The 27,785-nt window shown below is 42.1% G+C and overlaps 1 protein-coding gene and 1 pseudogene across 3 annotated transcripts; both read left to right on the top strand.

Annotated features, from left to right (window-relative positions):
* On the top strand, positions 1-22,907 carry ENTPD6 (ectonucleoside triphosphate diphosphohydrolase 6). Of its 3 annotated transcripts, none has more exons than XM_069954803.1 (14): positions 1-97; positions 3,060-3,310; positions 5,456-5,532; positions 7,839-7,982; positions 9,176-9,251; positions 9,374-9,409; positions 10,376-10,464; positions 11,108-11,187; positions 11,738-11,802; positions 13,096-13,197; positions 15,715-15,855; positions 15,964-16,020; positions 19,382-19,494; positions 19,802-22,907. In XM_069954803.1, the coding sequence occupies exons 1-14, from the start codon at positions 90-92 to the stop codon at positions 19,886-19,888; spliced, it is 1,326 nt and encodes a 441-aa protein (XP_069810904.1). In that variant the 5' UTR covers positions 1-89; the 3' UTR covers positions 19,889-22,907. The 3 variants fall into 3 exon arrangements, with proteins under 3 accessions (XP_069810904.1, XP_069810903.1, XP_069810901.1); XM_069954802.1 differs by having other exon boundaries at positions 3,057-3,310; XM_069954800.1 differs by lacking the exon at positions 1-97 and adding an exon at positions 133-219 and having other exon boundaries at positions 3,057-3,310.
* Positions 22,908-24,918: 2,011 nt separating this feature from the next.
* Positions 24,919-25,119, top strand: LOC138774613 (U2 spliceosomal RNA; annotated as a pseudogene).
* The last annotated feature ends 2,666 nt before the right edge of the window (positions 25,120-27,785 follow it).

Here is a 27,785-nt window from a genome sequence, read left to right as displayed (position 1 = left end):
CGTCGGAATGACGTACAGCAGTGCCGGGCTGTGATGTGGAGCAGTGACAGGAGAAGAGCTGGCACCGAGCGCTCCTATGGCTTCTGACTATGTACAGGTGAGTGCGGACACATGAGCTACGGCTCTAATCTAAAGACTCTGCGCTCTCTGACGGGCTTTTTAGAGTGACCTGTAAGTTGCCCATAGCAATTAATAGACTATGATGAAGTCGCCAAAGAAGTAAGTTTTTGTTAACTTTAAGTATTTTATTGTATAGTGAAAAGTTTAGCTACATTTTAGTATACTTTGTGTTAAGTTTTGTGATAGTTTTAAGATCTCTGATTACTTTCAGTGAATGAAAAGATTCTGTCTATATAGGGATATTCCTGGATCTCCGGAGAAAGCTCTGGTACACCTGCGGGATCTACTATGGGCGGTAATGGTGCCGCTACACTGGGGCTATGATCCCAGACCTATTCCTGTAGCGTAGGTCACTGTGTTGGTTGTAATAGGAGCTGTATTTATCGTCACCCAGCTTTCCTAGAGAGAGGTAAAGGGTAAGAGAATGTAGATACAGGGCTCCCTCAGCATACAATATTAACTGCTTCCAGTATGACCATTGTATGTTGAAAACCTAAACTCTATGGAGATCTGAAGCCCCCATAATCCCAAAAGAACAATAAGCAGATGACTAATGTGGATAAAGCAAGTCCTTATTATATACAACAGGCCGAGCTTCTAGAGACTGTAAAGTTTTTTTCTATATAGACAGAGCGTTTTCAGGGTCCCAGAAAACGTAAAGTAAGCCTCTATCACCTGATGCCCAAAGGAGCTACTCATCCTGGTGCAGGTAAAGAGCAGTACAGGACATGTAGTATCACACTGTACTGTAGAGAGGAGATACTAGACACACACAGCAGTACAGGACATGTAGTATCACACTGTACTGTAGAGAGGAGATACTAGACACACACAGCAGTACAGGGCATGTAGTATCACATTATACTGTAGAGAGGAAATACTACACACACACAGGAATACAGGACATGTAGTATCACACTGTACAGTAGAGAGGAGATACTACACACACACAGCAGTACAGGACATGTAGTATCACACTGTACTGTAGAGAGGAAATACTACACACACACACAGGAGTACAGGACATGTAGTATCACACTGTACAGTAGAGAGAAGATACTAGACACACACACAGCAGTACAGGACATGTAGTATCACACTGTACTGTAAAGAGGAGATACTAGACACACACAGCAGTACAGAACATGTAGTATCACTCTGTACTGTAGAGAGGAGATACTACATGTCCTGTACTGCTGTGTGTCTAGTATCTCCTCTCTACAGTACAGAGTGATACTACATGTCCTGTACTGCTGTGTGTGTCTAGTATTTCCTCTCTACAGTACAGTGTGATACTACATGTCCTGTACTGCTGTGTGTGTCTAGTATCTCCTCTCTATAGTACAGTGTGATACTACATGTCCTGTACTGCTGTGTGTGTCTAGTATCTCCTCTACAGTACAGTGTGATACTACATGTCCTGTACTGCTGTGTGTCTAGTATCTCCTCTCTACAGTACAATGTGATACTACATGTCCTGTACTGCTGTGTGTCTAGTATCACATTGTACTGTAGAGAGGAGATACTAGACACACAGCAGTACAGGACATGTAGTATCACATTGTACTGTAGAGAGGAGATACTAGACACACAGCAGTACAGGACATGTAGTATCACACTGTACTGTAGAGGAGATACTAGACACACACAGCAGTACAGGACATGTAGTATCACTCTGTACTGTAGAGAGGAGATACTACATGTCCTGTATTGCTGTGTGTCTAGTATCTCCTCTCTACAGTACAGAGTGATACTACATGTCCTGTACTGCTGTGTGTCTAGTATCTCCTCTTTACAGTACAGTGTGATACTACATGTCCTGTACTCCTGTGTGTGTGTCTAGTATTTCCTCTCTACAGTACAGTGTGATACTACATGTCCTGTACTGCTGTGTGTGTCTAGTATCTCCTCTCTATAGTACAGTGTGATACTACATGTCCTGTACTGCTGTGTGTGTCTAGTATCTCCTCTACAGTACAGTGTGATACTCCATGTCCTGTACTGCTGTGTGTGCCTAGTGTCTCCTCTCTACAGTAGTGTGATACTACATGTCCTGTACTGCTGTGTGTCTAGTATCTCCTCTCTACAGTACAATGTGATACTACATGTCCTATACTGCTGTGTGTCTAGTATCACATTGTACTGTAGAGAGGAGATACTAGACACACAGCAGTACAGGACATGTAGTATCACATTGTACTGTAGAGAGGAGATACTATACACACAGCAGTACAGGACATGTAGTATCACACTACTGTAGAGAGGAGATACTATACACACAGCAGTACAGGACATGTAGTATCACACTGTACTGTAGGGAGGAGATACTAGACACACAGCAGTACAGGACATGTAGTATCACACTATACTGTAGAGAGGAGATACTAGACACACACAGGAGTACAGGACATGTAGTATCACACTGTACAGTAGAGAGGAGATACTAGACACACAGCAGTACAGGACATGTTTTATCACTGTACAGTAAAGAGGAGACACTAGGTCCTCAGTCACTGCTTACACTTCAGCGACACTGGGATTTTACCAGTAAAATGTTTACTTTTAATGGTTGATCATCTTATCCACAAGCGCCACAGATCCATTGTATGTTGAGTGTGGTGTCAAGTTCATTTGGTCTAGAAAGGAACATTGTATACTGAAAATATTGTAATCTGACGCCATTGTAAGTTGAGGCACCACTGTATACATCTGTAATCCATGATCTGCCATCTTTCCAACTGTACACATGCGCACTTCGCTCAAGTGAGTCTGCATATGTTTGTAAGGGGAAAACAGAATACTCTAAAAAATAATAATAATAATAGTCAGGCTACTGTCATTTATTCTTTGGCTATAGTATTGGGCATTACTATTATCCACTTATCTAAACATTGAAATTCCTCAATAATAATCATTATCTGTATCTATATATTTAGCAGTTCTGAATCAACTACCATGAAAATTTCCAAGCTCCCGCTGCTCCTGTTCGTCGCATTCTGCATCACTCTGTACGTCAGCTACCTCCGATGGAGTCCTGGTACACAGATCGAGAAGTCTGGGCCTAACCTGAAGTCTGTCTATGGGAGTGAGAGAGTGAGCGCTGCAAATGAAGTATTCTATGGTATCATGTTTGATGCTGGGAGCACCGGCACCAGAGTGCACGTCTACAAGTTCAGTCAGACATCCTCAGGTAAGTAATCCTGCGTACAAGCCTATTATTGGTGCAGTAGGACAGACCAAGGCTATATGCCCTGTCCTAGAAAAATGGTTGCGTGTGTGTGTATATATATATATATATATATATATATATATATATATATATATTTATTTATTTTTAAGTGTGTCTATTAGCCTCCATTTGGCCGCTCCTTTTTTTTTTTTTTTTTTTAGATTCAGTGGTAGTCTATGGGAGGTCTGTATTCCTCTGCTAGAAACTGCAAACCATATTGTGAAAGTAATCTAATAATAGCTTCCAGTCCTGCTGTGCGTGTGATTCACGCCGGGAGTACAGAATCGTGATATAACATGTCCCCCGTACCAATCATAAACCTTCTGTCATTATTCGCATTTCAGTAAATGCTATAAATAAATTAAAGATTGTAAATAGGGATTCAGGAAGCCGGACCTATCCACATTAGTGCACCCTGAATCATAGGCCAAAATTACAAGGATGCCTAAAAGAAACACGTTGTGCTGACATCAGCTGCCAGATCAGGACGTTTCTTATAATGGACATGGAGATCAGGTTTTCCATTTTATGTTTAGAGTTTCTTGGTCATAGTTAGCAGATTGTTCAGCATTACTGGGCAGGTTGTCATTTACAATTCATACATCAGCCACTATTCAGATTATTATTATTTTTTTTTTTTTAATGAACTGCTTGTCAGCTTCACACAGTATCCTGAGTATATGTGGAAATGAGGGAGTACAGTCCATAATTCAACTTAAAGGGGTTATTCGAAGACTTAAAAAAAAAACAAAAAAAAACTTCTGACGTCAAAAGCTTTGATGGCACCAGGTCTGAGTGTTCAAACTCGTACTGATCATGAGAACAAGCGGGGAGAGGACCACACTGCAGCGCGTCCTCTTCCAGCTCTTTGTCATGTAATATCCATCGGGCTCCATAGACTTACAAAGACAATCAGACGGAGTCTGACTGTTCACGTGACAGAGCCAGGAGAGACCCGGAGTGATCAAAATTTTTGACACGTCTCTGACATGTCAATAGTTTTTCAAAACAACAATGACACTTTAAACGTATTTGATTGCGGGGCTCCAACTGCTGGAATCCCCAATAATTACTTGAAAGAGGGTCTCTTGTCCCGAGTGAATGGAGCAGTAATCTTCTGTATTTGTCTATCACTCTGTTCTACTCCCAGTATCCATCCCTAAAGCCTTTTAGATTGGACCAACTGTGCGGAATATGTACAGCCTTGTCTTTATTCATGAATATGTAAAGTGATTATTATATGTGGTGTGCTTTTATATGTATTTGTGCAATGGATAGTTCCTATATTGAGTGTAATAGTATTTTTGTGTTCCCAGTTAATGATATGCAGTGATTAGCATGGAGTCAGGCCGTCTGTTTACCTTGTGGATCCGCTCTGCAGGGGGGCAATAAGAATAGAGCTGAAAAGGAGTTTGTGGATTAGATTGTTGAGATCACACCTCTAAAGGCAGGTTCACTGACTCCGTGCCTGCAGGGGGTGGATTCTCTTTCAGAAAAGAAGTAGGAATGGGTAATCTTCCATAACATGCTCCAAATAAAACGTATAGCCACAGAACCACAGGGCATTGGGTACGGCGAGGACATCGCAGGGACCCCAAACATGGTCGGTCTATCTGTCCTCGTCATCACATAAGAGGGATCACGTTCTGAATATCTGGGGCACATAATGTTTGATGTGCTCTGAATCAGAAGCTATGCATTATGAAGTGGCCCATACACTTTTTTTCTTTACATTTATTATAGGGTGTAAATACTATTTTAACTTTACAGATTTATTTATTTTATTTTTGCACAAAATATTTTTTTCACATTCCTAGAGCCTTTAAAGGGAACCAAGCAGCACAGTTGTGCTGATATGCTTTCCAGTTGCACAGTATAGATCTACTGTTCAGCTCCATGAAGCTACCAGCCGCGTCTTTGCAGTAGCTTTACATGGTGGGAAAAAGAAGTTTTATTCCAGCGCGCTTTCTGATTCCACACATTGATCTGATATTGGAGTGGGGAACGGCACGTGCTAATACCTGTATATCTTGACTGATGATGCTGATGCTTGGTTTGTTGACCATGTGATATTTGTCCTGATGCGAGGATTTTGTCTCTTCTTAGGAGCGCCTCACCTGGAGCATGAACTGTTTAAGGCTATAAAACCCGGACTGTCAGAATACGCTGATGAGCCACATAAGGCAAGTTCACCTCTTAGAGTAGATCTCTCAGAACTAGAGATGAGCGAACCTTGAGCATGCTCGAGTCGATCCGAACCCGAACATTCGGCATTTGATTAGCGGTGGCTGCTGAAGTTGGATAAAGCCCTCAGGCTATGTGGAAAACATGGATATAGTCATTGGCTGTATCCATGTTTTCCAGACAACCTTAGAGCTTTATCCAAGTTCAGCAGCCCCAGCTAATCAAATACCGAACGTTCTGGTTCGGATCGACTCGAACCTGAACCCAGTTTGCTCATCTCTACTCAGAACTGTAGAGATCTTTTTGTTTTTTTTCCATTGTCATTTGCAAAAAAAAGTGATACAAATGCAATCCATTCATAGCAGACTGTGAGAGGCTTTATAAAACTGTCTCTTTTACATCTTTAATACCTCAGTAAATATGACACTGTCTAAGGTCTCTACAAGTGCAATATAGAATTTGGGAGATGCCAATATTAAAAATAATTTTTAAAAAATTGCACCTATATTTTTATTAAAGCAAGGTTATCCTGGGAAAGGAAAGAAGGAATGTATTCCTATAGGGGAACAAAGCAAAACACTTGGGAGCTATTGCTGGCACTGCTAGTAGCCAAAACAAACATTAGGTTATTAATCGCCTTATTTGTTCTTGTGAAGTACTTGTGATCAGTACTTGGTATTAAACCTTTACTTATTTCCCATGACCGGGATGTAACTTGTTTGCAAAGGTGCTGTGTAAGATCTCTGGGAATAGTTCTGAAAAAGTCCCTTCTTTAAAGGAGAAGTCCGGCGATTTTGAAAATCCTGCAGGGGGGAATTTGATCAGGAGTAGGCACTTACACGTCCCTGTGTCCGCAATGAGCGGTGGGACCAACCTCGGGATCCCCACTGGAAGTCTTTTTTTTTTTTTTTTTTCCTGAGTTGTGATGACATCATTACTCTGGGGGGGAAATGCCTCTCCCAACTAATGGGCTGGCTGCTCAGCCTATCAGTGACTGGAGCAGCATCCTGCCCCAGTCACTGACAGGCTGAATGGCCAGTCCATCAGCCGGGTCGTGACGTGTACACACCAGAGATCCCGATGCCTGGCCGGTATTGCGAGGCTGGTCCTACTTCTTACTGTGGGCATGGGGAGAGGTAAGTGCCTACTCCTGATTAAATTTCTCCCCTGCCGGGTGCAGGATTTTCAACTGGTTTTTCCTTTTAAATGCAATAGCCATTGACTTGAGTACAACTGGAAAAAGCACATATTAAAGGGGTTGGCCTCTTTTTATAGTAAAATAGTTTTGTGTGTAGTATCAGTAAGTGTCCTCCATAGGCATATACAGGCTCAGTGGTGGACACTGGGGGGTGGGGCATGGTCACATGTTCCTCCATGTCAGCCATCTTATGGACGGAAATACCACAGAGCAGGGCAGCCCAGCCTCGGGGAGAGGGGTGCACACACGGAGCTTCTGTCAGTATGTACAGTGAGAACACCTACTAATACAGTACACTGAACTATTTTACTATAAAGTGGCCAACCCCTTTAATGAAGTGATAAGTCTTTTCCGACAGATGAGTGATGCATTCACTGAGGAAACCATGTAAGGCTTCCTGTACACTGCTGTATTTCCAGACTGTCCACACCTGCAGACAGCATAGGACCCATTGAATTTTTTTTTTTACTGATCCATATTGGGACTGGGATCTGTTCTGAAAAAATAGCACCTGCCATTATTTGTGTCCATTAGAGATTAGCGCAACTTGCACACGCTTGGGTCCATCCGAACCTGAGCGTGCAGCATTTGATTAGCGGAGGCTGCAGAAGTTGGAAGCTGCCTGGAAAACTTAGCTATGGCTATGGGCTATAGGCTGTAGCTATGTTTTCCAGGACTCCCTGAGGCTGCATCCAACTTCTGCAGCCACCGCACGCTCTGGTTCAGATGGACCCAAGCATGCTCTAGTTGCGTTCATCTCTAGCATGCATATTTGCAGAACAGCCTTGCCAATAGTGGATGCACAAATACCAGTGTCTTACAGGTGCATGGCATATGTTTTTTGTGGATTTTTGGATTCATAATTTTGCGGTCCGCAAACTGTGCTGTGGAGTGCAGGAAGCCTAACTTGTGCAGAGGTCCTATTTCATTATCGGGAGCTGTGGACAAGACCTCCACCCCAACAGGAAGAACCTGTGATTATGACTACTGTAATATTTCTGTGTAGTTTGCATATAGGAAGAACCACATAGTCATATTATTGTGGTGCCCCATATGTCTTTGTATTTGACAAGAACATACATTAATGACTTTTTTTTTCATTCACAGTGTACTGCAGGAATACAAGAGCTTCTAGATATTGCAATTCAAGAAATACCTGAAGACCTCAGAAGATCTACTCCGCTCGTCCTCAAAGCTACAGCTGGATTACGCCTCCTACCAGAAGACAAGGCACAGAAGCTACTGGATACGGTAATGGTTTTAAAAAGAGGGCTTTCATGGAAAGGTTCAGTAAAAGGGGCGGTCTGGTTAAGGAAACTTTCTGTAATACCTTCTTAGAACATAGTGTGATGAGCGGAGAGTCTGTCAAAACCTATATCGTTATCTGGAAAAGAGTGGTTACAATAATCTTGCTCTTCCTCTATAGAATTGTTCCAGGACAATGTACGTTTGTAAGCTGTGAACAAATAACAATGACCTGACGTAAGGATAATGTTGACACGACAATGAATACATTTATTGTAGTCAGTGACTTAGAGGAAAGGCTCCATATTCAGAGAATTGCACCATATAAATGTTAAAGGAGAAGGCGAGGGAGGGGGGTGGGGAATAATAAACAAGTAAACTCACCATCTTTATGCCTCGTAGCGCTGCTCTGGGGTCCTGTTCACAGCAGCCAGGGTCCTGCAGCCCAGCTAGTTGCAATGTGACGTTCCTGGTCGAGTGATTGCCCGCTCAGCCAATCAGTGACTGGGGCAGGACACCATCCCAGTCACTGACTGGCTGAGTGGGTAATCGCTCCGCCGAGCCTTGACACTGCTGCTGGAAGAGACACTGCTGCTGGATGACAGCTGGCTGCTGGGAGCAGGGCAGCGGAGACATGGGGACTCGGGAGTTCACTTGTTTTCTTTCACCCACTCCCGCTTGCTGATTTTTTGTTTTCACGGGACTTCCTAAATCTTATCCTCACACTGTATGGGAGGAATTTATCAATACCGGCTTAAATAAAAGTCGGCTGTCTTAGGATGCACCATATAAGAGGTGTAAAGACATTGTTTGAGTTAGTGTAGTGGAACTGCAACGGCCTCAGCCCTGCTGAACTAGAATAAAGATAGAGAGGCCCTGTCCTCCAACATACACGTCAGACCAGACAAATGCTTTTTTGCATAAATGTAAATTCCCACAGACACTCTAAAATCTTAGGGGAGTCTTCCTAGAGGAGTGATGATTGTCATAACTGCAAAGAGGGGACTCTCTCCATATTATTGCCTTTTATTTGGAATAGTATCAGTATGTACTTTTGGCCATACAGCGTCCATTTTACACCCCTTGTCTACAGTTAAGGGGAATAGGTATAAAGTACGTCCTATAAATTGAATGAGAAAAAACTTAATTTACGTTTTTTTATTCACTTGATTTACTTTTTTATTCTCCATCTGTTTTAGGTAAAGAACATTTTTCAATCATCTCCATTCCTTGTTGGAAAAGAAAGTGTGTCTATTATGGATGGTACAGATGAAGGTAAGCGGGATGTCTGTTCTGGCTACCTGCAAACGGCAGCATTTATACATTTAGAAATAAAAACATGACTCTCCCCCAAAATATACAATATCCCAGTAAACATGTACATTTTTATATTTCAGGAATATTTGCTTGGATCACTGTTAACTTTCTAACAGGTAAGCATCAGTGACCATATTTTTATTGTAAGACTTTATCTTAATGTATGTGACAATCATAAAGGACAAATGGGTTGGGTACTGGGATTAAAGTGCCCAAAGACTAGAACTGGCAAAATGCGCTGCTTATTAATATACATCTACTCACAACTTTGTATATATTTTTTTTTGCCTTGAGAGTTCAATTAATTTTTAGTGCTGTGTTTTATTGGGTTTTAGATGATACCCTAATCTCCTAAATTTATATAATTCTCTGACATTGTAAACATAGACTAGAAAGTCTACAAAGTGCCAGATTTATCACTGTTTTTTTTTATTGTTTAAGGGTGTAAATCAGGCGTAATTCTGCCACGGAATCCCACCCGCTTCAGTGTGCCATAGCCTATCTATGGGAGAGTGCGCGCTCCTCCGCTGCCCCGCTCTCCGCTCAAAGAAGTGACATGTCATAAATGGCAGCAGTGGAAAAGAGCGCGCTCTTCCATAGACCGGCTATAGCACACTGAGGCAGGTGGAACTGGTTTACTCGGTGTGAACTGTCTAGAGCAGGGATGGTTAACCTTTGATCCTCCAGCTGTTGCAAAACTACAACTCCCATCATGCCTGGACAGCCTTTGGCTGTCCAGGCATGATGGGAATTGTAGTTTTGCAACAGCTGAATGGCCAAAGGTTCCCCATCACTAATTTAAACCAACTATTAGTTTGTTACTTCATGCCAAAGTTGTAATGCCATACCCATGTTTCTATATTACATGTATTGTAAAAGAGTTATGGTTGCTGTTGTGTCACCATTCTAAGGAAGCAGCCATAGTTAATCTGACCCTATAGGTATCTGATGGATGTACTCGAGCTGCATAATATTCATATGTTTTGTTTACTTCTATCATATTGTTTATGAATGATAAAGGTATATATTAACGTATAAGGTTTGTGCCTCTTGCATGAACTATTTTTGCTTTTTGCTTATAGGAAGTTTAACAAATCCATCTGCTAAGTTGGCTGGGATGCTGGATCTTGGTGGTGGCTCTACACAAATTACCTTCTATCCGTATGAAAAGGTATGGTTGGCCAAAATGACCTCTTATTGTAATTACTTGAACCAGCTGTTTCTAGTGGACAACACTCCATTGTTCATCATATGGTTTTATAGACAACCCATTCATGGTATAAAAGTGTATGTCCAGCGCTAGGCCAACTGAACAGGTAACAGATGTATGCACACATGTAGTGATGTCATGGGTAGGGCCACTGTTGCCAAAATGGCTGCCCATTTTGTCTCACACATTGTCAGTACAGTAGCTCTCGCATCATTACAAACGATGATGCTGGGAGTTCCGAACTCTGCCTTGTAGCACATTGTACCATGCATGGAACGTGTAAATGCCCTCTAAGGCTTCATCCCCACATGCTGAAAGCATGCTGCCGTGCGTTTAATAATAGCCACAAAATGTTACAGAAAATTCCAGCAACATTGCACGGCCATAGGTGACGCCATTGGGGCGTGGTTTCAGCTACATTCTTACATTGACGTGTTGGAATGTGGCCTTTGCCTCCATGGAACCTCAGTACTAAAGCATATAAAAACACACATATTTGGCATCGCTGTATTCATACTGACATTTACAATACAGTTTACTTGTTTTTACAAGGGGTTAAATTAGTATGATGAAATCACTTTTTTTTTTCTTCTTTCATATTCAGACAACATTTCCAAGTGCCCCAGCTGGATATATCACCAACTTTCAGCTGTTTAACCGCACATTCCACCTGTATTCACACAGGTAAGTTATAACTTGATTTATGGTAGTATTTTCTAACAGGGGCTTAATGGATAGATGTACAGCCGAAGGCTGATTGTAACAAAGGGCCACAGGAGTGATCCAGTGATCATTGGTGAAGTTGTGACTACACGATTAGGCTATGTTCACACACGGTAAGAAACCTGCCGTTCTGTGACCCAGCCGGTCTCTGAAAAGATCATACTGCAGTACCAGCTGGATGATCTTTAGCACCACCTAGTTCTGATGCGGGAGAATCTGTGCGCGTCCGCATCAGAACTCCCCACAGCACACCGTGGAGCGTGCAGCTGGAGCTGTTCGCTCCATAGTGTGCACTGACTCCCACGGAACTTACGTTGTGTGAACATAGCCTTACTGTGTATTCTGTTTTGTGAGATCAGCGCCTGTTCACAGCACAGCTTGGGCTGACTAATAGGGCACTTACACTAAGGATAAGGTTGCATTCAACCATGTATTTTTGTAAATGTTATGCTTGATTTTCACATCATTCATCAGGTCTTAGCTATTTGTTGGTTTATCTTTTTGTCTGCAGTTACCTTGGCCTTGGGCTAATGTCAGCAAGACTGCAAATCATGGGAGGCGTCGAAGGAAAACCATGTAAGTCTTTTGTGACGTAGTTACAAAAAATGGTTGAAAGGAGACACATTATGTTTAACCAAGGAGAGAAGGAGGAAGGTGCGGGTGCAAAAAGGGGAGGGGATTCTTTACTTCTACTTACACATTTTCCTCTGAGAAGATGTCAAATTCTATTTTAAAGCCCAGGCTGATGCAAAATGGTGCAGGTGAACGGTTTGAAGGCACATAGGTTGGTAAATACAGGCTCACATATGGAGAAGCTACACTTATAGCAATTATACAAGGAGCAGTTCTCCACCATACTAAGATTGTCATAATCTGGTATGTACAAGGACTGGACATTAGTAATTCTAGACCTGGTCTACAACAAAGCCCATATCTTCCAGGATTTTCATCTTCAGGGGCTCCATAGCATCCAAATGTTAAAATGATGACATGCCCTATCAATTAAACACACATGAGAACATGCATCATGAACACTGGAGCAGGTGCTTTGGGGAACATGTACCCCCCTCTACCATGGTTGCAAATACAAAGGTGTTGCCCAAGAAGCAGAAAAGGTCTTGCCTATTGCGCACCCCGGTGGTCACTTCCTCACTTACAGTGGCACAATCTGTGCCTCAGAAAGGGAGTGACTTACAGGGTTTTTACTAGAGGGAAATAAGGGCAGATTATTTTATATTATGTTAGATTATTTCCCCATGTAAAAGACCTGGGGATGGGGTGGCTCACATTAAGGTGGTACCAAACCCACTTCTCAATTACAGCATTTTTGGGGATGGGATCTGGCATCTGAGTCTGATGCTACCAGGGATATCTTGACCTATTTTCTTAGACTGAAGACACAAAATATCAGCTGGGGCATTGAACAATTTCCAGATTTGCATGTAGAATTGATAACTCTCAACCCATAGACCACCTTATGTGACACTGAATGGCCTGCGGCTTGCTAGAGGGCATATATATACACATACACATACACACACACACACTGTCAAAACTCATGAGACGGCCCCCTTAACATTGAAGGACAAATGTACTGGAAGTGGGTGGTGGATTTGTTCAATCCCATATATACATTGACAGTTGTCCCTACACATTATATTTGCATTTTTGATTATGTCAATAATCTTCCCACAACAGTTGATTCCAAATTGGCCATAGCGGGAATGTTCCGCTTTGTAAAAAGAGCAAAACAAAACAGGACATGCAGAGTGCTATTTTAGAGGAAGATCCCTGAATGCATTTAGTGGAGAATCTCATTTTAGTTGGAAAACTGAAATTTATTGTATTTTTTTACACTCTTTTGTGTAGTGCCATCAAATGAAGAATTGGTGACAGCTTGTGTAACACCAGGATTTGTCACAGAGTTTAACCATGCAGGAATAACTTATAAAGTTAAGGGACAGAATGATGGTATGTATGGTTTTTTTTTTTTTTTTATAAGCCTGTTTTAGTAGTGTGATTATATACACACACACACACACACACACACACACACACACACACACACACACACACACATATATTCTAATGTGAAGTGGATAACATTATCACATGACAACATGGGAGTGGTGGTGAGTGGAAATGCTATCAATCAATATGTACAGTCAGTCCTTAAATTTGATGTGTAAAGACATGTAAATGGACAGCTGTCAATATCCAGGTGACTTTGAGAAGGGCCGAATTGTGATGGATAATGGTGCGTTTACACGGAACGATTATTGTTCGAATTTTCGCAATAACGATCACATTTGAGCGATAATTGGCTCGTGTAAGCACAGCAAATGATCAAGCGACAGGCGAGAACTCTTTCACTTTGATCTTTCAACATTGTTTGTTTGCTAAAAATTCGCAGACCGCTTTGTGTAAACAGTCTTTTGCCGATTCACCCTACGTGTGAGATAGTTTTAAGATCGCTTAAGCCTATTGCAATAACGAATTTTCCAAACAATATATTGTTCCGTCAATCGTTTGATTGGGCAAATTATCACTCCGTGTAAACGCAGCATTATTCCTCAGTCTGAACCCACCTTAATGGTGTTTACACAGAGAGATTTATCTGACAGATTCTTGAAGCCAAAGCCAGGAATGGATTTGAAAAGAGAAGAAATCTCAACCTTTCCTTTATAACCTGCTCTCTGTTTATAGTCTGTTCTTGCTTTGGCTTCAAAAATCTGTTTGATAAATCTCTGTGTAAATGCACCCTTAGAAATAAATGGCTCATTTCTTCCAGAAACAGCACCTCTCCTGTCCTTAGTTTTAGTGTAGTTTTGCAGCTCAGTTCTTTTGAAGTGAATGGAGCAGAATTGTAAAACCACACACAACCTAAGGACAGGGGTGGTGCTCTTTTTGCAAGAAAGTACTTTTGGGCAACTGGTTTTTCTGTGCACACTAAATCACCTGAAGGTCGCAGAAATACTGATTTAGGCAAACAGCATTATGTATGTGAGCGTCGGTGATTAATCATCCTCTCGCATTTAGTCGTCTTCTCCGAAGATTTTATTCCTTTTTCTTTTATTTTACATGGAATCTTCCATAAACCATAGCTGTGTGTTCAGACACTGGAGTAACTGGTGTTCCTTCCCCTGCCGTGATTTTTTGGGAGACGGGCTCCCTTAATCATGCCTTATAATTAGCCATTTAAATGCAGCTGTCAAGCACAATTGCACATTTTTGGTTGCATCAAATCCATAAAAATTGTAATAAAATGTGATCAAAAAGTCGCATATACGCAATCAAGGTACCGAAAGAAAGTACAGATCATGGCGCAGAAAATGACACCCCACATAGCCCCACAGACCAAAAGATAAAAGCGTTATAAGCAAGGTCATAGAGCAATTTTTTTTTTTTTTTTTTTTTTTTTAAAGGTTTAATTTTTTAAACGCAACCAAATTAAAATAAAAGTTATACAAGTTGCATATCATTGTAATCGTACTAACTTGAGGAACATGTATAAGTCCTTTTTACCATAGGGCAAAAAATGCATTTTATTTTCAATTTCACCAAATATTATTATATGATTATTATATGCAAAAAATAAGTCTGTCATTGCAAAGTACAATTAGTGATGCAAAAAGTAAGGGCTCATGTAGGTAAAAAAAAGTGCTATGGATTTTTAAACACACCGAAAAAACTAAGTGCAAAAATTTAAATTGTCCCGCTCTTCTAAGAGTTAAAGGGGTTGTCCAGTACTATAAAAATATGGCAATTTTATTTCAGAGACAACACGACTCTTGTCTTCAGTTCAGGTGCGGTTTGCAATTAAGCTCCATTCACCTCAATGGAACAAAGCAGAAGTTGGAGACAAGAGGTGGAGCTGTCTGTGAAAGAAAGTGGCCATGGTTTTTGTAGCACTGGATAACCCCTTTAAATAACTTACAAATGTTCATGTGTCTAGGTTTTTGTTACTTGTTAATGCCTCCTGGGAATCTGTTAAATCCTTTCATAGAATGTCCACCTGATTCATGGTCACTCATGTCCACTTATGCTCAAATCCAATCACTAAGAAATGAAAGACTAGAAGCAGCTTTTCATGACCAGCATTGCCACTTTCATCATCTTTACAACATTTGGTGGTGTGGTGTGCGGACGGGAAATGACTGCTTGGTGTAGACTGCATAGAGAGAATGGAGGATGTTCGGAGAAGGGGATCAAAGAAACCCCAGTACCACCATAACACATGTAACAAATTTCTGTGTGACCTGATCTGTCTAATGATAAAGCAATGCTGAAAACTGGCATTTTTTTTTGTATAAAAATATAAACGAAAATTAAAAATATTTTTCCAGTAAAAGTAATTTTCTAATGATAGTCCCTTTAAGCCAATGTATATAAGATCTGAATGACCTTCATGTATTTTCTTTACCGTTCAGAGTGTGGGAATGTCTCTTGTTTTTGTTTACCGTTTCCTTTCCCTCTGTTTTTGTGCAGTGAAATCTTTATATGAATCGTGCTATAAAAGCGTAGGTCAGAAGCTAGCTGGCAAAGTAAACCGGGCCAAGGAAGTGGAGGATCTCTTCATGTATGCTTTCTCCTATTACTTTGACCGAGCTGAGGACGCAAATATAATAGGTATGTAACCATGCAGAGTGTTGCTAAACACCATATATACACACTGGTACATTTTATTTTAACAAGTTTTTTTTGTTTTTTTTTTTGTTTTTTTTTATTCTTGCTTAGATCCAAGGGTTGGTGGCTTTTTAAAATTGAGCGATTTTGAGATGGCAGCCAAGAAAGGTGAGTTAATAATCGTGGGCTGTTTGGCATTTGTTAAAATGCTTGTGTCATAAGGGCACAAGGGCAAGGTATTTAAAGTGACAGTCACCCCCTTTTCTGTATGAGGACTTCTTTACGCAGCTGTAAAGCCTAAATTCTGCAGTTTTCATACCTTACTTTATTATAGGTGCTTGGTCCAGTAAAAAAATGCTTTTTAGTCGAGAAGTCCAGGTCCCACTCGCTCTAGGTTGGCCCATTACAATGGCCTCCTAGGGGGCAGGGCCTAGACGACGATGTTGTCACTCAGGGGTGGGGCTACGGAGCTCATGTGGGTAGGGCCAAGTGGCGCTGCTCCCGTGAAGCCCCGCCAAGTGGCACAATCCACCAGTGATACAAAGCATTTTTCATTGGACCAAGCACAAAGAAATCTGTTTTAAAGTAAGGTATGAAAACTGCAGAATTAAAGTTATAGAGCTTTGTAAAGAAGTCCTCATACAGAAAGTAAGTGAATAAAATAAAAGGAAATTAAGGTACTCTAGGTCAGCGCTGTTCACACAGAGAAGTGGCCGAAAGCTTAAATAAATGAATTTAATATAGTAAAGAAGTACTTAGTATAGCACAAACATTACGCGTTTCGAAGACATACGTCCTCTTCATCAGATAAAACAAAGTGACCACCTTCTCACATAATCCTTATCCTTGGTGTATTGAGGTATCACACGAGGTGCCGGTGCCCGCTTTTTTTCTTCTTTTTCTCTCCCTTGTCATACAGAAAGTCACTTTAAAGTGTTACTGTCATTTGAGGTAATGTCATGGACATACTCAGAAGTAGACTACTTTTCATCTGTTTAACCCACAGGCATGCCACAGTATACAAAGCATTACTGTTATTTCATGTAACTTCCTCCCACATGTCACTGTGATCCCAAGATTAACCTGGGGGAGTGCGTGGCAGCATGCTTCTCACCTCGGCTGTCAATCAAATCAAATTGCGCATGGGTTGAGCAGATAGATTATTGTCTACTTGTGTGTATGTTTGGTCCTATTTAGGTTTAGTTTTGTGACACCCTAGCATGGTAAATGTCCTTTTCTATCCCACAAATAAAATATATACCTACATACAAAATATATATACATATCTGAAGCAGAGCAAACATATCCACTGTGTCTAGCCTATTGCCCTTCAGCCAAATCAGATTTCCTTTTGGCTAGGGCTCGGCGGTATACCGCAAAAATACCGATACCGTCACTGGCGTCGGTTAGCCAACTTCAACTTAGCCAGGACGGTAATTGCGGTATTTTTGTATTTATGTCCCCGCACCCGTCCTGTCAGAGCCCCCCGCACACACACACGAGCGGCCCGGCACGAGCGCTGCACGTCATGTGCAGGGACGCCAGTATCGGAGCGGGAGCTGGAGGAGCAGCAGGGCCCAGGTGACAATGTTGCTCCGCCCCGCCCCTGTCTGGTCCAAGCGACCCCCCCCCCCCCATGCGCGCACACGTTGTCCTGTGTGTGCAGGGACGCGGCCATGTCATAGCAGGAGGTGAAGGAGCAGCTGACCTGTCGTCCCCTAAGTACCAGTACAGGACTGTAACATAGGAGGAATAATGTGCTGCAGCAGGCAGGAGAAGTTATAGCTGTGTGTGGTATCCTGCCTGCTGCAGCACATCCATTCCTCCTATGTTACAGTCCTGTACTGTTACTGAGGGGACTACAGTCATACACGCCTGTTACCGCCCCCCCCCCCCCCCTGTACAGTCATACACCCCGGTCTCCCCCCCCCCTGTACAGTCATACACCCCTGTCTGCCCCACCTATACAGTCATGCACCCCTGTCCGCCCCACCTATACAGTCATGCACCCCTGTCCGCCCCCCCCCCCCCGTATAGTCATAAACCCCTGTGCAGTCATGCACCCCTGTCCGCGCCCCCCCCCCCCCCCCCCCCCGTATAGTCATACACCCCTATTCCCCCCCCCCCCTCCCAACGTGTATAGTCATTCAACCCTATTTGCCCCCCGGTGCAGTCATGCACCCCTGTCCGCCCCCCCGTATAGTCATACACCCCTGTCCACCCCCCACCCCCCCCTGTACAGTCATTCACCCCTGTACAGTCATTCACCCCTGTCCACCCCCCCTGTACAGTCATTCACCCCTGTCCACCCCCCCTGTACAGTCATTCACCCCTGTCCGCCCCCCCTGTACAGTCATTCACCCCTGTCCGCCCCACCTGTACAGTCATACACCCCTGTCCACCCTGCCCCCCCCTGTACAGTCATACACCACTGTCCACCCGTCCTCCCTGTACAGTCATACACCCCTATCCCCCCCTATAGTCATACACCCCTGTCCACCCCGCCCCCACGTATAGTCATAAACCCCAATCCCCCTCGTATAGTCATACACCCCTGTCTGCTTCCCCATATAGTCATACAACCCTATCCCCCCCCATATAGTCATAAACCCCTGTCTGCCCCCCCCACATATAGTCATACACCCCTATCCGCCCCTACCCCTATGTACCCCCTGTATAGTCATACACCCCTATCTGCCCCTACACCTATGTGCCCCCTGTATAGTCATACACCCTTATCTGCCCCTATCCCTATGTACCCCCTGTATAGTCATACACCCCTATCCCTGTATACTCCCATGTATAGTCATACACCCTATCCCTATGTACCTCCTGTATAGTCATACACTTCTATCCCTATGTACCTCCTGTATAGTAATACATCCCAATCCTTCCCACCCATATAGTCATATGCACCTATTCCCCCCCCCCCCCCCATATAGTTATACACATGTATTCCTATAAGACCCCCTGTGTATACACATCCTGTAGTGGCTTTATACCTGTATATACACATCCAGGTCTCTGCTGAGACCCCCTAATAATGACAAATAGTAATAATGATAATTGAGTAAACATGGGTTGCTGCTCAGTTCTTTTTTACTTTTTCTATTCAAAATATCGCCAGTTTGGCATGAAAAGTGGGTGTGGTTTGCAAAAAGCGGCGTGTCATAATTATCGTTGAATTATCGTTACCGCGGCTACATGTGCGATAAACCACGATATTGATTTAGGCCCATATCGCCCAGCCCTACTATTGGCTTATATTAGTAAGGGGAAAAAAACTGAAATGTATGTTGTGTTTTTTTTCCTACATACACACAAATCTTTGGCCTTGTTTTCTGTATGTGAACATTCAACTTACTGTAATGGAAATAGTGTACAACGCACACCACCTGCTGATTTTATTTATTTTTATTTTTTTTTTGTCTTTTGTATTTTCATGGCATATGTAAATGTATAGATAGTATACCCTATTCCTTGAAAAAGTATGTAAAATTAACTTTTTTTTTTCTCCCATTACACTTAGAATGTGCAAGGATGGAAAAGACACCAGGCAGCAGACCTTACCTCTGCATGGATCTAACATATATAACGCAGCTTCTTAAGGATCTTGGTTTTTCCAGTGACAAACGCCTAAAGGTAACAAGTCTTTGAGGGTTCTTTTGACCAGTGATAACTATGTACATACAATGTTTGTCATTTGTACATAGATCTCATTTATAATATTAGTTGAGTTGTTAGTTTCTGCATCTTTCTTTGTCTTTGTATTGTCCTTCACCGATACAGAAAGTATAACCTTTCTTCATACAAAGTATTACATTAGCATAAACTAAAACACCCCTCTAATACTTTGACATTGAAGCACCAACTTAAAAGTAACAAGCCAATATCTCTAGTTCTGTTTTATCTATTTGTCTTAAGTTTTTCTTTTGCTTTATGTCCACAGCTTGTAAAGAAAATCAATGATGTAGAAACTAGCTGGGCCCTCGGTGCAACGTTTTATTACATGGATATTATGAAGAACAGCATCTAGAACATCTCAATGTGATGAAGTGTGGGGAAGGGGCACAATACTTGAACAGTTTCTGATGTTTTCAGAGACCTTGCCATATTATGTGCCATATAACTCGGTGCTAGCATTGATTTGTATTCTCCACTAATGTTGACTGAAAAGTTTAAATATGCTCTATCATTTGGAAAAACTTTTGACCTGTCACAGAATGGGAAGAAGCACATGGTAGCGCATCTCACTCCCTGGCGCGCAGTGATCTCTGTCCAACACTTTACTGGCTGGGATTCGCTTATTGGAGCTGAATAACAGTGGCGAAGTGAAGCACTTGTTCTACTGGTCAATGTGGGGGACTTAGCACCGAGAACTTGATTGTTTAAAACATTTCTCCATGTCAGAAGTTCTTCCTTAATATAGGTGTGCTTTAAGGCTATGTTCACACTACGTAAGTTTCCGGCCGTAGCGCGTTCCGTGAATAAGCGGCCGGAGATTTACGTAGTTTGCGTACAATGCAAAGTATACGATCTACAGCTGCACAGTTCACACTACGTACGAACTTACGCCCGGATCGTATGCGGCGCTGTAAAAAATGAACCAGACCATTGTTTCGGGACGGAAATGCTGTAACTGACGCCCGTAGCGTAACATGCGGTCCCGTACGGAGTGGTGATATCTTCATTTTTACACTTTGATTTGCCGATCCAAAAGGTTCTGCGGGGTGTCCAGGGCTAGCCGAAGATATCCAAGTAAAATACTGCTGTCAGATCGCTACATACGCCGCTCGGGAAGCGTACGTAGCTTACGGGCGCAAGTTCGCGGACCATATGTAGCCGGCCGCAACTTGCGTAAATCCCGGACGGAGTTTTACACGTATATGTCCGGCCGCGAAAAATATGCGGCCGGACATATACGTAGTGTGAACATAGCCTCAAAGAGGTTATCCAGCGCTACAAAAACATGGCCACTTTCTTCCAGAGACAGCACCGCTCTTGTCTCCGGTTTGGGTGCGGGTTTTGTAACTCTGTTCCATTGAAGTAAATAAAGCTTAATTGCAAACCACACCTGAACTGGAGACAAGAGTGCTGCTGTCTCTGGAAGAAAGTGGCCATGTTTTTGTAGCACTGCATAACCCCTTTAAGGGCTATAGACACCTTTTTTTGTATTTTTTTTATTTTTGTTCTTTTTATATATATTTTTTTTTTTTATCTCAGTGCAATATAAAGCATTAAAGAATCTTTGTAAATATTCTTCATTTCAAATTTCCTACCACCTAGCTGCAATTAAGAATTAGCAGATCTATGAAGATTTTTTTTGCACCATAATAGGTAAGAAGAAAGACAAAAAAAAAATGTTTTAATGGTGTCCATAGCCTTTAAAGCCTTTGGATTTTACTGAGATTTATATAATGTGATAAGTCCTGCTCTAACTTGATTCTTTTAGATTTTTTCAAATACACACTTCTACTCTTCTGATTGCACTGTTAGGAGATTTCAGCTGAAATATGTTTGTAGGGGTTGTCCAGCCCAACAGAATTCCTGTACATGGGCGCAGTTAGACATAAAAAGATGATATTCCCCTGCCCCCAAATCTCTTGAAGAGCGATTCCTGCTTTTATCTCAACATGCAAGGATGACATTTTTTACATGAAAACTTTTGATATGTCTGTGAGACCTATCAAAAGCTTATTTGTTGGGGTGTCCATGGTGAGCCCCACTTTACACTGATATAACCCAGTGAGGCTCGCCGCTGTGTACTTCACTTTTCACCTTCACAGTAACTCTTTAATAATGTTCCTTTAATTTAAATCCAGTCTGCAGTAAATTAAGAACAAAAAGTTACAAAAATGCATTGTATAATGTCAATAGGCGCAGCCTGATCAAAACTTTTGATGTCTCCAAGAGTACTCGGACCCCAAATCAGTAGAATGAGACAGGATAAGTGTGCACATAGCATGTAGGGATGTGCGAACCTTGAACATGTTTGGCTTCATCCAAACCGCAGCGCTCTGCCTTTGACTAGCGGTAGCTGAAGCAGTTGGATGGCACTCTAAGGCTGCCAGGAAAACATGGATACAGTCCTCTCTTGCCTTTGTGTCATATAACCCAGAGAAACCCATTGTGTATGGGTCTATCTTGCATACAGAGGAAGGAAAGCTTCCCTGCTCATTCTACTGATGCCAAGGGTACTTGAGATCTTTAGTGTCTGTCATATTATCCAATTGTCTGTGTTTAAAATTTGCAGAGAAGAATCCTTCAGATAACGTGTGAATGCCAATTAGATCCATTCAATTGCATTACTTTGGTATACCAAAGATTTGGAGGTTCTATGTAACTTTTTGGAAAATTTTCATGCACTGATCATAGACTATTTACAGTTTAATTACCTAGAAATGTCATCTGGCAAGAAGAGAACTATTAAATGGAAATATCCCCACCGTCATATGCCGGAATTACTGTCTTCATTACAGAGCTACTATCCCAAAATTGGGCCAGCCTACATATGGTCTCTATTTAGGTCAATAGGCACCATATGTAGCTAAAAACATATATTCCCCCTATATAGGTTACAAGTAGCAATATGGGGTAGGACATCATACTAATGTTCTGTATCAAACAAATTGTGCACCACAGCCTGTAGTAGCAGTACAAAGACATCACCCGATCACGATTTGTTACAGCGTCTTAACAATGTACTGTTGGTGCAAATTTAAGTGATTCCCGTCCACTTTGTGCCATTTTAATAGATTTTATTAAAATTAGGTGGATGCCAAGCAGTGATGATTGCTGCCGACCACCTCCTACCTCCCAGGGCTTCTACTGCATCTCTGGAGTCATTGCTGACAGTCACATGTTCCTCCTCATGGGCAGGTTTATCATGAATACCTTCCATGCAAAGTCCTCTTCTAATAGGTACAAAATGTCAGCTCATTCATGAAAGAGATTGTACAAGTCTGTTTAATTTATTAATCTGTTATTATGAGCATATTTTTTTTTGTAGATATGTAAATGTTCTATTTAATAAAGATGTAGTTTTCTAATCTCAATTTTAGTGTTTTACTTTTAATTCTTTAACTCTTTAAAGACTAAAAACATCAGAGATTAAATATTTAGTTTTTCCAATTTCCATTGATGCCATGCTTCCCCTCCTAGACCTCAGCAATGATCGATACTATGCTCAACCCTCCCCCCAGAACACAGCCTGTGGTTATCCAGGTTGCAGAACAACAACCCCCATTATGTCCCATTGGCAGTTCATAATAGGAGTCTCCCTTGTCTCCGTGGTGTCTGGTTTTAACATCTGCACAACAAGGGACTCCCCACCATTTTATTATCCTCACAGACAGCTGTATTATTAAACTGACTACCATTACTACCAAAGACACAGCCACCCCAAAACCTCTACAGTGGACCCCCAAGAGAAAGACATATATTCAAGGGAAGTACTAGAGAGCAGACTGCCCCCTGTAAAAGTCCTTAGAACCACCAGTGACTGTGACAAGGCAGGGTGAGTAAAGGGGCTCTGGTGCACTACAATGCCCTGACATCCCGCAGGTCTGAGTTACTCTGAACCCTCCAGTAGCTTAGCACCAATCCTCTCATTCCGAGCTATAATACTATACACCAGGAGAGGGGCCACTCCTACTACAACCGCGGTCATCCCTTCTCGCTCTCTTCCATATCTGGCCCACTACACTTACCTGTAGCAGAGACATATGAAGTGTTTTCATTGGTTGGGGGTTTGTGTGTTCAGGCCCTGACCAATCTCCGAAAGATGGCAGGAGAGGCAGGCAGATATATGCTTCACTCCTCAGCTCACTGACTTTTGTATGTCGCTGCACAGACTTATGATAGAGCTTGTCTGGCGCAGTGAGACAGAGATTGCAGAGATTTCATAGCTATGCACTCCTCCCTGCCCATTGTAGACACTAGTAGGGGTCTGAACACTCAGATCCCAGAGCCATCAATACTTTATGTAATATCTCTGCAAGGTAGATGTTTTTCCTAGTAACAAACACTTTAAACAGTGGGTTCAGATTATGAATTAGGATCATTTGACCCTGTACTACTAGGTAAAGATACGGCCCATAGTGGTGTCAGAGCAGGACAATGATTATTTCTGGCAGGTATAATGCACGGGATAAAGACGCCATGATGTTGATTTTCTGGCCGTTGCTTTGACATTGTGTCGGTAGAAACTATCCATTGTAGCCAGGTGTGAACATGTACCCAATTCACTGATATTTTGGCTGCTGCAGAAATAAACAGAGTGACCTCTTTCCTTCTAGTTTTTAGTGTTCTAAGACTTTCATGTGTAGTTGAGCAGAGTTTTGCAACAAGTTAAGCTCTACTGCATCTATAATATGTCTTGGAATTTCAGATTAAACAACCAAATTAGACTTCCTATGAAAATGTCAAGTCAGATCTACTGCATGAAGCTGAGCAAAGAGCTGCTTTTCTTCAATACCTCTGTATCATTTCATGGAATGGAGACTACTGTTTGCCCCTTGTGAGTGTGACAGTGTGAACAAGATCATATAATATGGAACATTAGTTTCTACAGTAGCTGCTGAGGAACAGAATAATCTACGTCCAGGCCATCAGTACATAACTATACAAATACGCCACAGGGCATGGGAGAATGCATCTAGGATGCTGCTACAGTAAATGAAGCCAGCACACTGACCCTATTGGACACCATTATACCCTGGTGAGGTGCCAAAGAAAGCTGTAATCTGGCACGTGACTCAACAATGGATGCCAGTTTCCTAGCTTCAGATCGAAGGGGAGTGCACATAAGGCTATACATTTGCCATGTGTCAATAGAGCAAAAGTTGTTTACATCTAGCATACACAGAAAAGTAATCTGTGATGTCATCAAGGCTGTGATGTCACATATAACTGCCAGGCAGGCAGACACTAGTTGCAGCCAGCCAACCAGATTGATAGGTAGCAAGGAAAATGCGGGGAGGTGCTGTTCAAACCATTTAATTTGTATGTTTGGCATACTGCTAAAGTTGTGAGAATTACTATACTATATTAGAGGGTTTTTCTAGAACAGTTATATGGCCTTTCGGCTAAAAACAAGTGTAGTATCTGTTCTTATCAGTTTAAAATCCGATATGTCCCCTATCTGGGACCATATAATAAATGGATGTTTAGAACAGGGAGAAAAAAGAGCTTATGTCCTCTGTAGACATTTGTAGTGACCCGGTACGGGCCCCTAAGTCTTATTGCACCTGACTAAGGTAACTCCCTCGGGTTCACGCAAGTGGGATGAGGTAGCCACTGCAGTTAGCGTTTTCCCACTAGGTGTCACTACTGTGTTTGTTTAAAGTCTCTTTTATGCACAGCTGAAGCCTTCCAAGGGTTAACTATGGTATGTCACATGTTGCCCTTTGCCCACTCACAGGTGAAGGTGCTTTCCCTCTTTTCTTTAGCCTATCCTTTCCTTCCTTTCTCTGCACACACACAGCCCACCAATCACAGGCAGGGTTAGACGGAACCCTGTAGAAAAGAATTTTTTCCCAGTTTTTTTTCTGATGAGCACCAGAATCGCTATGCAGTGCTAGAACAAAGGTACAAAAAGTCTACATATTCCACTGCACAGTGCAGGACAACTGGTAAGTCTCAGGAGTCTGCTTAGACCAGATGAGAAGGCATGGTTCTCGTATTTACCCACTTAAGATGGGTATCCCGCAACTAAGGTGCAAAAGGTAGTAAGACTAGAAGTGATCCGCGAGTACAAATATTCTCTATTTTCTTCTACACACCTCTACTGTTCCAGCAGAGTACACTTTTTTTTAAAACTCTTTATTGAAGGAGAAAGAACAGACACAAGTAATAAGTCATATCACATCAGACTTGTACATGACAGCTCAGCAGAGCAGATATAAGTGCACCTGTGTCCGTAAAACACACATATGAACACTGAAAAATGGCAGTAAGAACCAAGTTACATAGGTAGAAAAAGTAACAACGCCACACAAATCAGAAAAAAAAAGAGAAACACCGTGAAGGACATCTCTACACAAAAAGGACATAAGAGTAAATTATTTATCACCACTGGGTGAAGGAACATTACGTTCGCACAAACCTACTAGGTTGAAATGCTGTCAGAGGCGAGTCACACCACCAACCCCATACTTTGCGGAATTTCCCAGGACATCCTCTATGTTTGTATATAATAAACTCATGAGACAATATGGAATTGACTAGTTTTTTTCCATTTACTCACTGATGGGGGTCTGATATCCATCCATCTCATTGCAATCGTCTTTCGTGCCATAAACAACGATTCTCTCAAGAAAATCCTGAGATAATGTGGCCATTCTTCTTCATCTAATAAGTCCAATAAACACACTTTGGGCCTACATGGTACCGTAATACCTATAATTTGCGACAATTGGATCGATACTTCTGACCAAAAGGCGCCTACATCTGGACAGGCCCAAATCATATGCCAGAATGTCTGATTTCGGGCAATGGCACCTGTGACATTCCTCCGAAGGATATCTGCCCATTCTATGCATACGTACAGGTGTTAAATAGCTCTGAAGAATGATAAACAACTGCGTCATCCTGTTGTTAACGGCAGAAGAAACATATAAATGGGAGGACAGGACATCAGACCACTCATCTTCAGACAGTTCTCCTAAAGCACTTCCCCATCTTCCTTCTACTGGCAGAGGGTTATTTTCTATGCGATACTGAATGAGAAATGAGTATAATGCAGAAATTAGGCCTCCAGGGCCCTGAGACCTAAATACACCAATAAGAGGATAATCAGAGAAAGGCAAAGAAGACCTTGGAAACTGGGCACGGAAAGCATGGCTAAGCTGTAAATATCTGTACATAGACCCTCTTGGTAAATCATGTTTATCTTGCAACTGCTGAAAAGAGCAAAATGTTTGGTCCCTGCACACATCCCCTACCTTACAGATTCCGTGTCGTATCCAAAAATGAGGTTCCAATTGGTCAGAAAAATGTGGTAGGTGAGGGTGATACCATAATGGCGTTTCCGTCACCACTCCCTGAAATCGTAATAACTTTTTAGCAGCACCCCAGACTTGTGAGGCTAGGTTATGCAGTGGTAGGAGCTTAGAAGGTTTCGGAAACACCTTTTCTAGAATGGGCCACAGATGTTTGAGGTCCAAAAAGTGAGCTAAATGGTGTTCCCTGTTTGGTAAAATCTCCGCCTCCACCCATTTCCTAAGATACCGCAATTGTCCAGCTAAATAATACAAATAAATATCTGGGAGGGACATCCCACCATAAGCCTTGGGTCTCTGAAGTGTGAGTAGACTTAATTTTGACCTAGAAGCACCCCAAACAAAGGAGGGGAAAAGGGAGTGAAGACTCTTAAAGAAAGACATTGGCACCGGGGCAGAAGCGTGCTCCAACATGTACAGGCATTTTGGTAGAATAACCATTTTAATGAGGTTAATACGCCCTGGCACAGCTAGAGGAAGAGTCGCCCAAATCTTAAACTTAGCTTTTATGTAATCTAATAGTGGGTAAATATTCATGGTGAGATCCTGGGAATATTGTCTACAGATCGTAATACAATGGGCAACCCATGGGCGTTAGCCGCCCAACCTTCGGGACATAGGGGCATAAATACTGATTTAGACCAATTAATATATAAACCGGAGTATTGGCCAAAGGAGTTAATGAGGGAAATCGCCAGAGGGAGGGTAGTAAGAGGGGAGGACATAAAAAGGATAGTGTCATTAGCATATAATCCTACCCTATCTTCCCGATCACCATTGATAATACCTTTATACAACGGATTCTTCCTTAACCTCAATGCCATAGGTTGGATTGCTAAAGCGAATAATAAGGGTGACAGTGGACACCCTTGGCGGGTGCCATGGGACAGCGAGAAGTATCGGGAGTACACACCGTTCACCATAATACGTGCT

Source organism: Dendropsophus ebraccatus, chromosome 15 (assembly GCF_027789765.1).
Source record: "Dendropsophus ebraccatus isolate aDenEbr1 chromosome 15, aDenEbr1.pat, whole genome shotgun sequence".
Classification (NCBI taxonomy): Eukaryota; Metazoa; Chordata; class Amphibia; order Anura; family Hylidae; genus Dendropsophus; species Dendropsophus ebraccatus.
The sequence above is the reverse complement of the archived record's forward strand: the minus strand, read 5'-3'. Positions and strand labels throughout refer to the sequence as shown.

Bases quoted from the DNA above. Each gene is read 5' to 3' on its own strand.
- ENTPD6 (XM_069954800.1), top strand. From the start codon at position 200: ATGATGAAGTCGCCAAAGAA. The intron at 9,252-9,373 runs GTAAGCGGGATG...TTTATATTTCAG, and splicing joins TATGGATGGTACAGATGAAG to GAATATTTGCTTGGATCACT. The intron at 19,495-19,801 runs GTAACAAGTCTT...TTATGTCCACAG, and splicing joins CCAGTGACAAACGCCTAAAG to CTTGTAAAGAAAATCAATGA.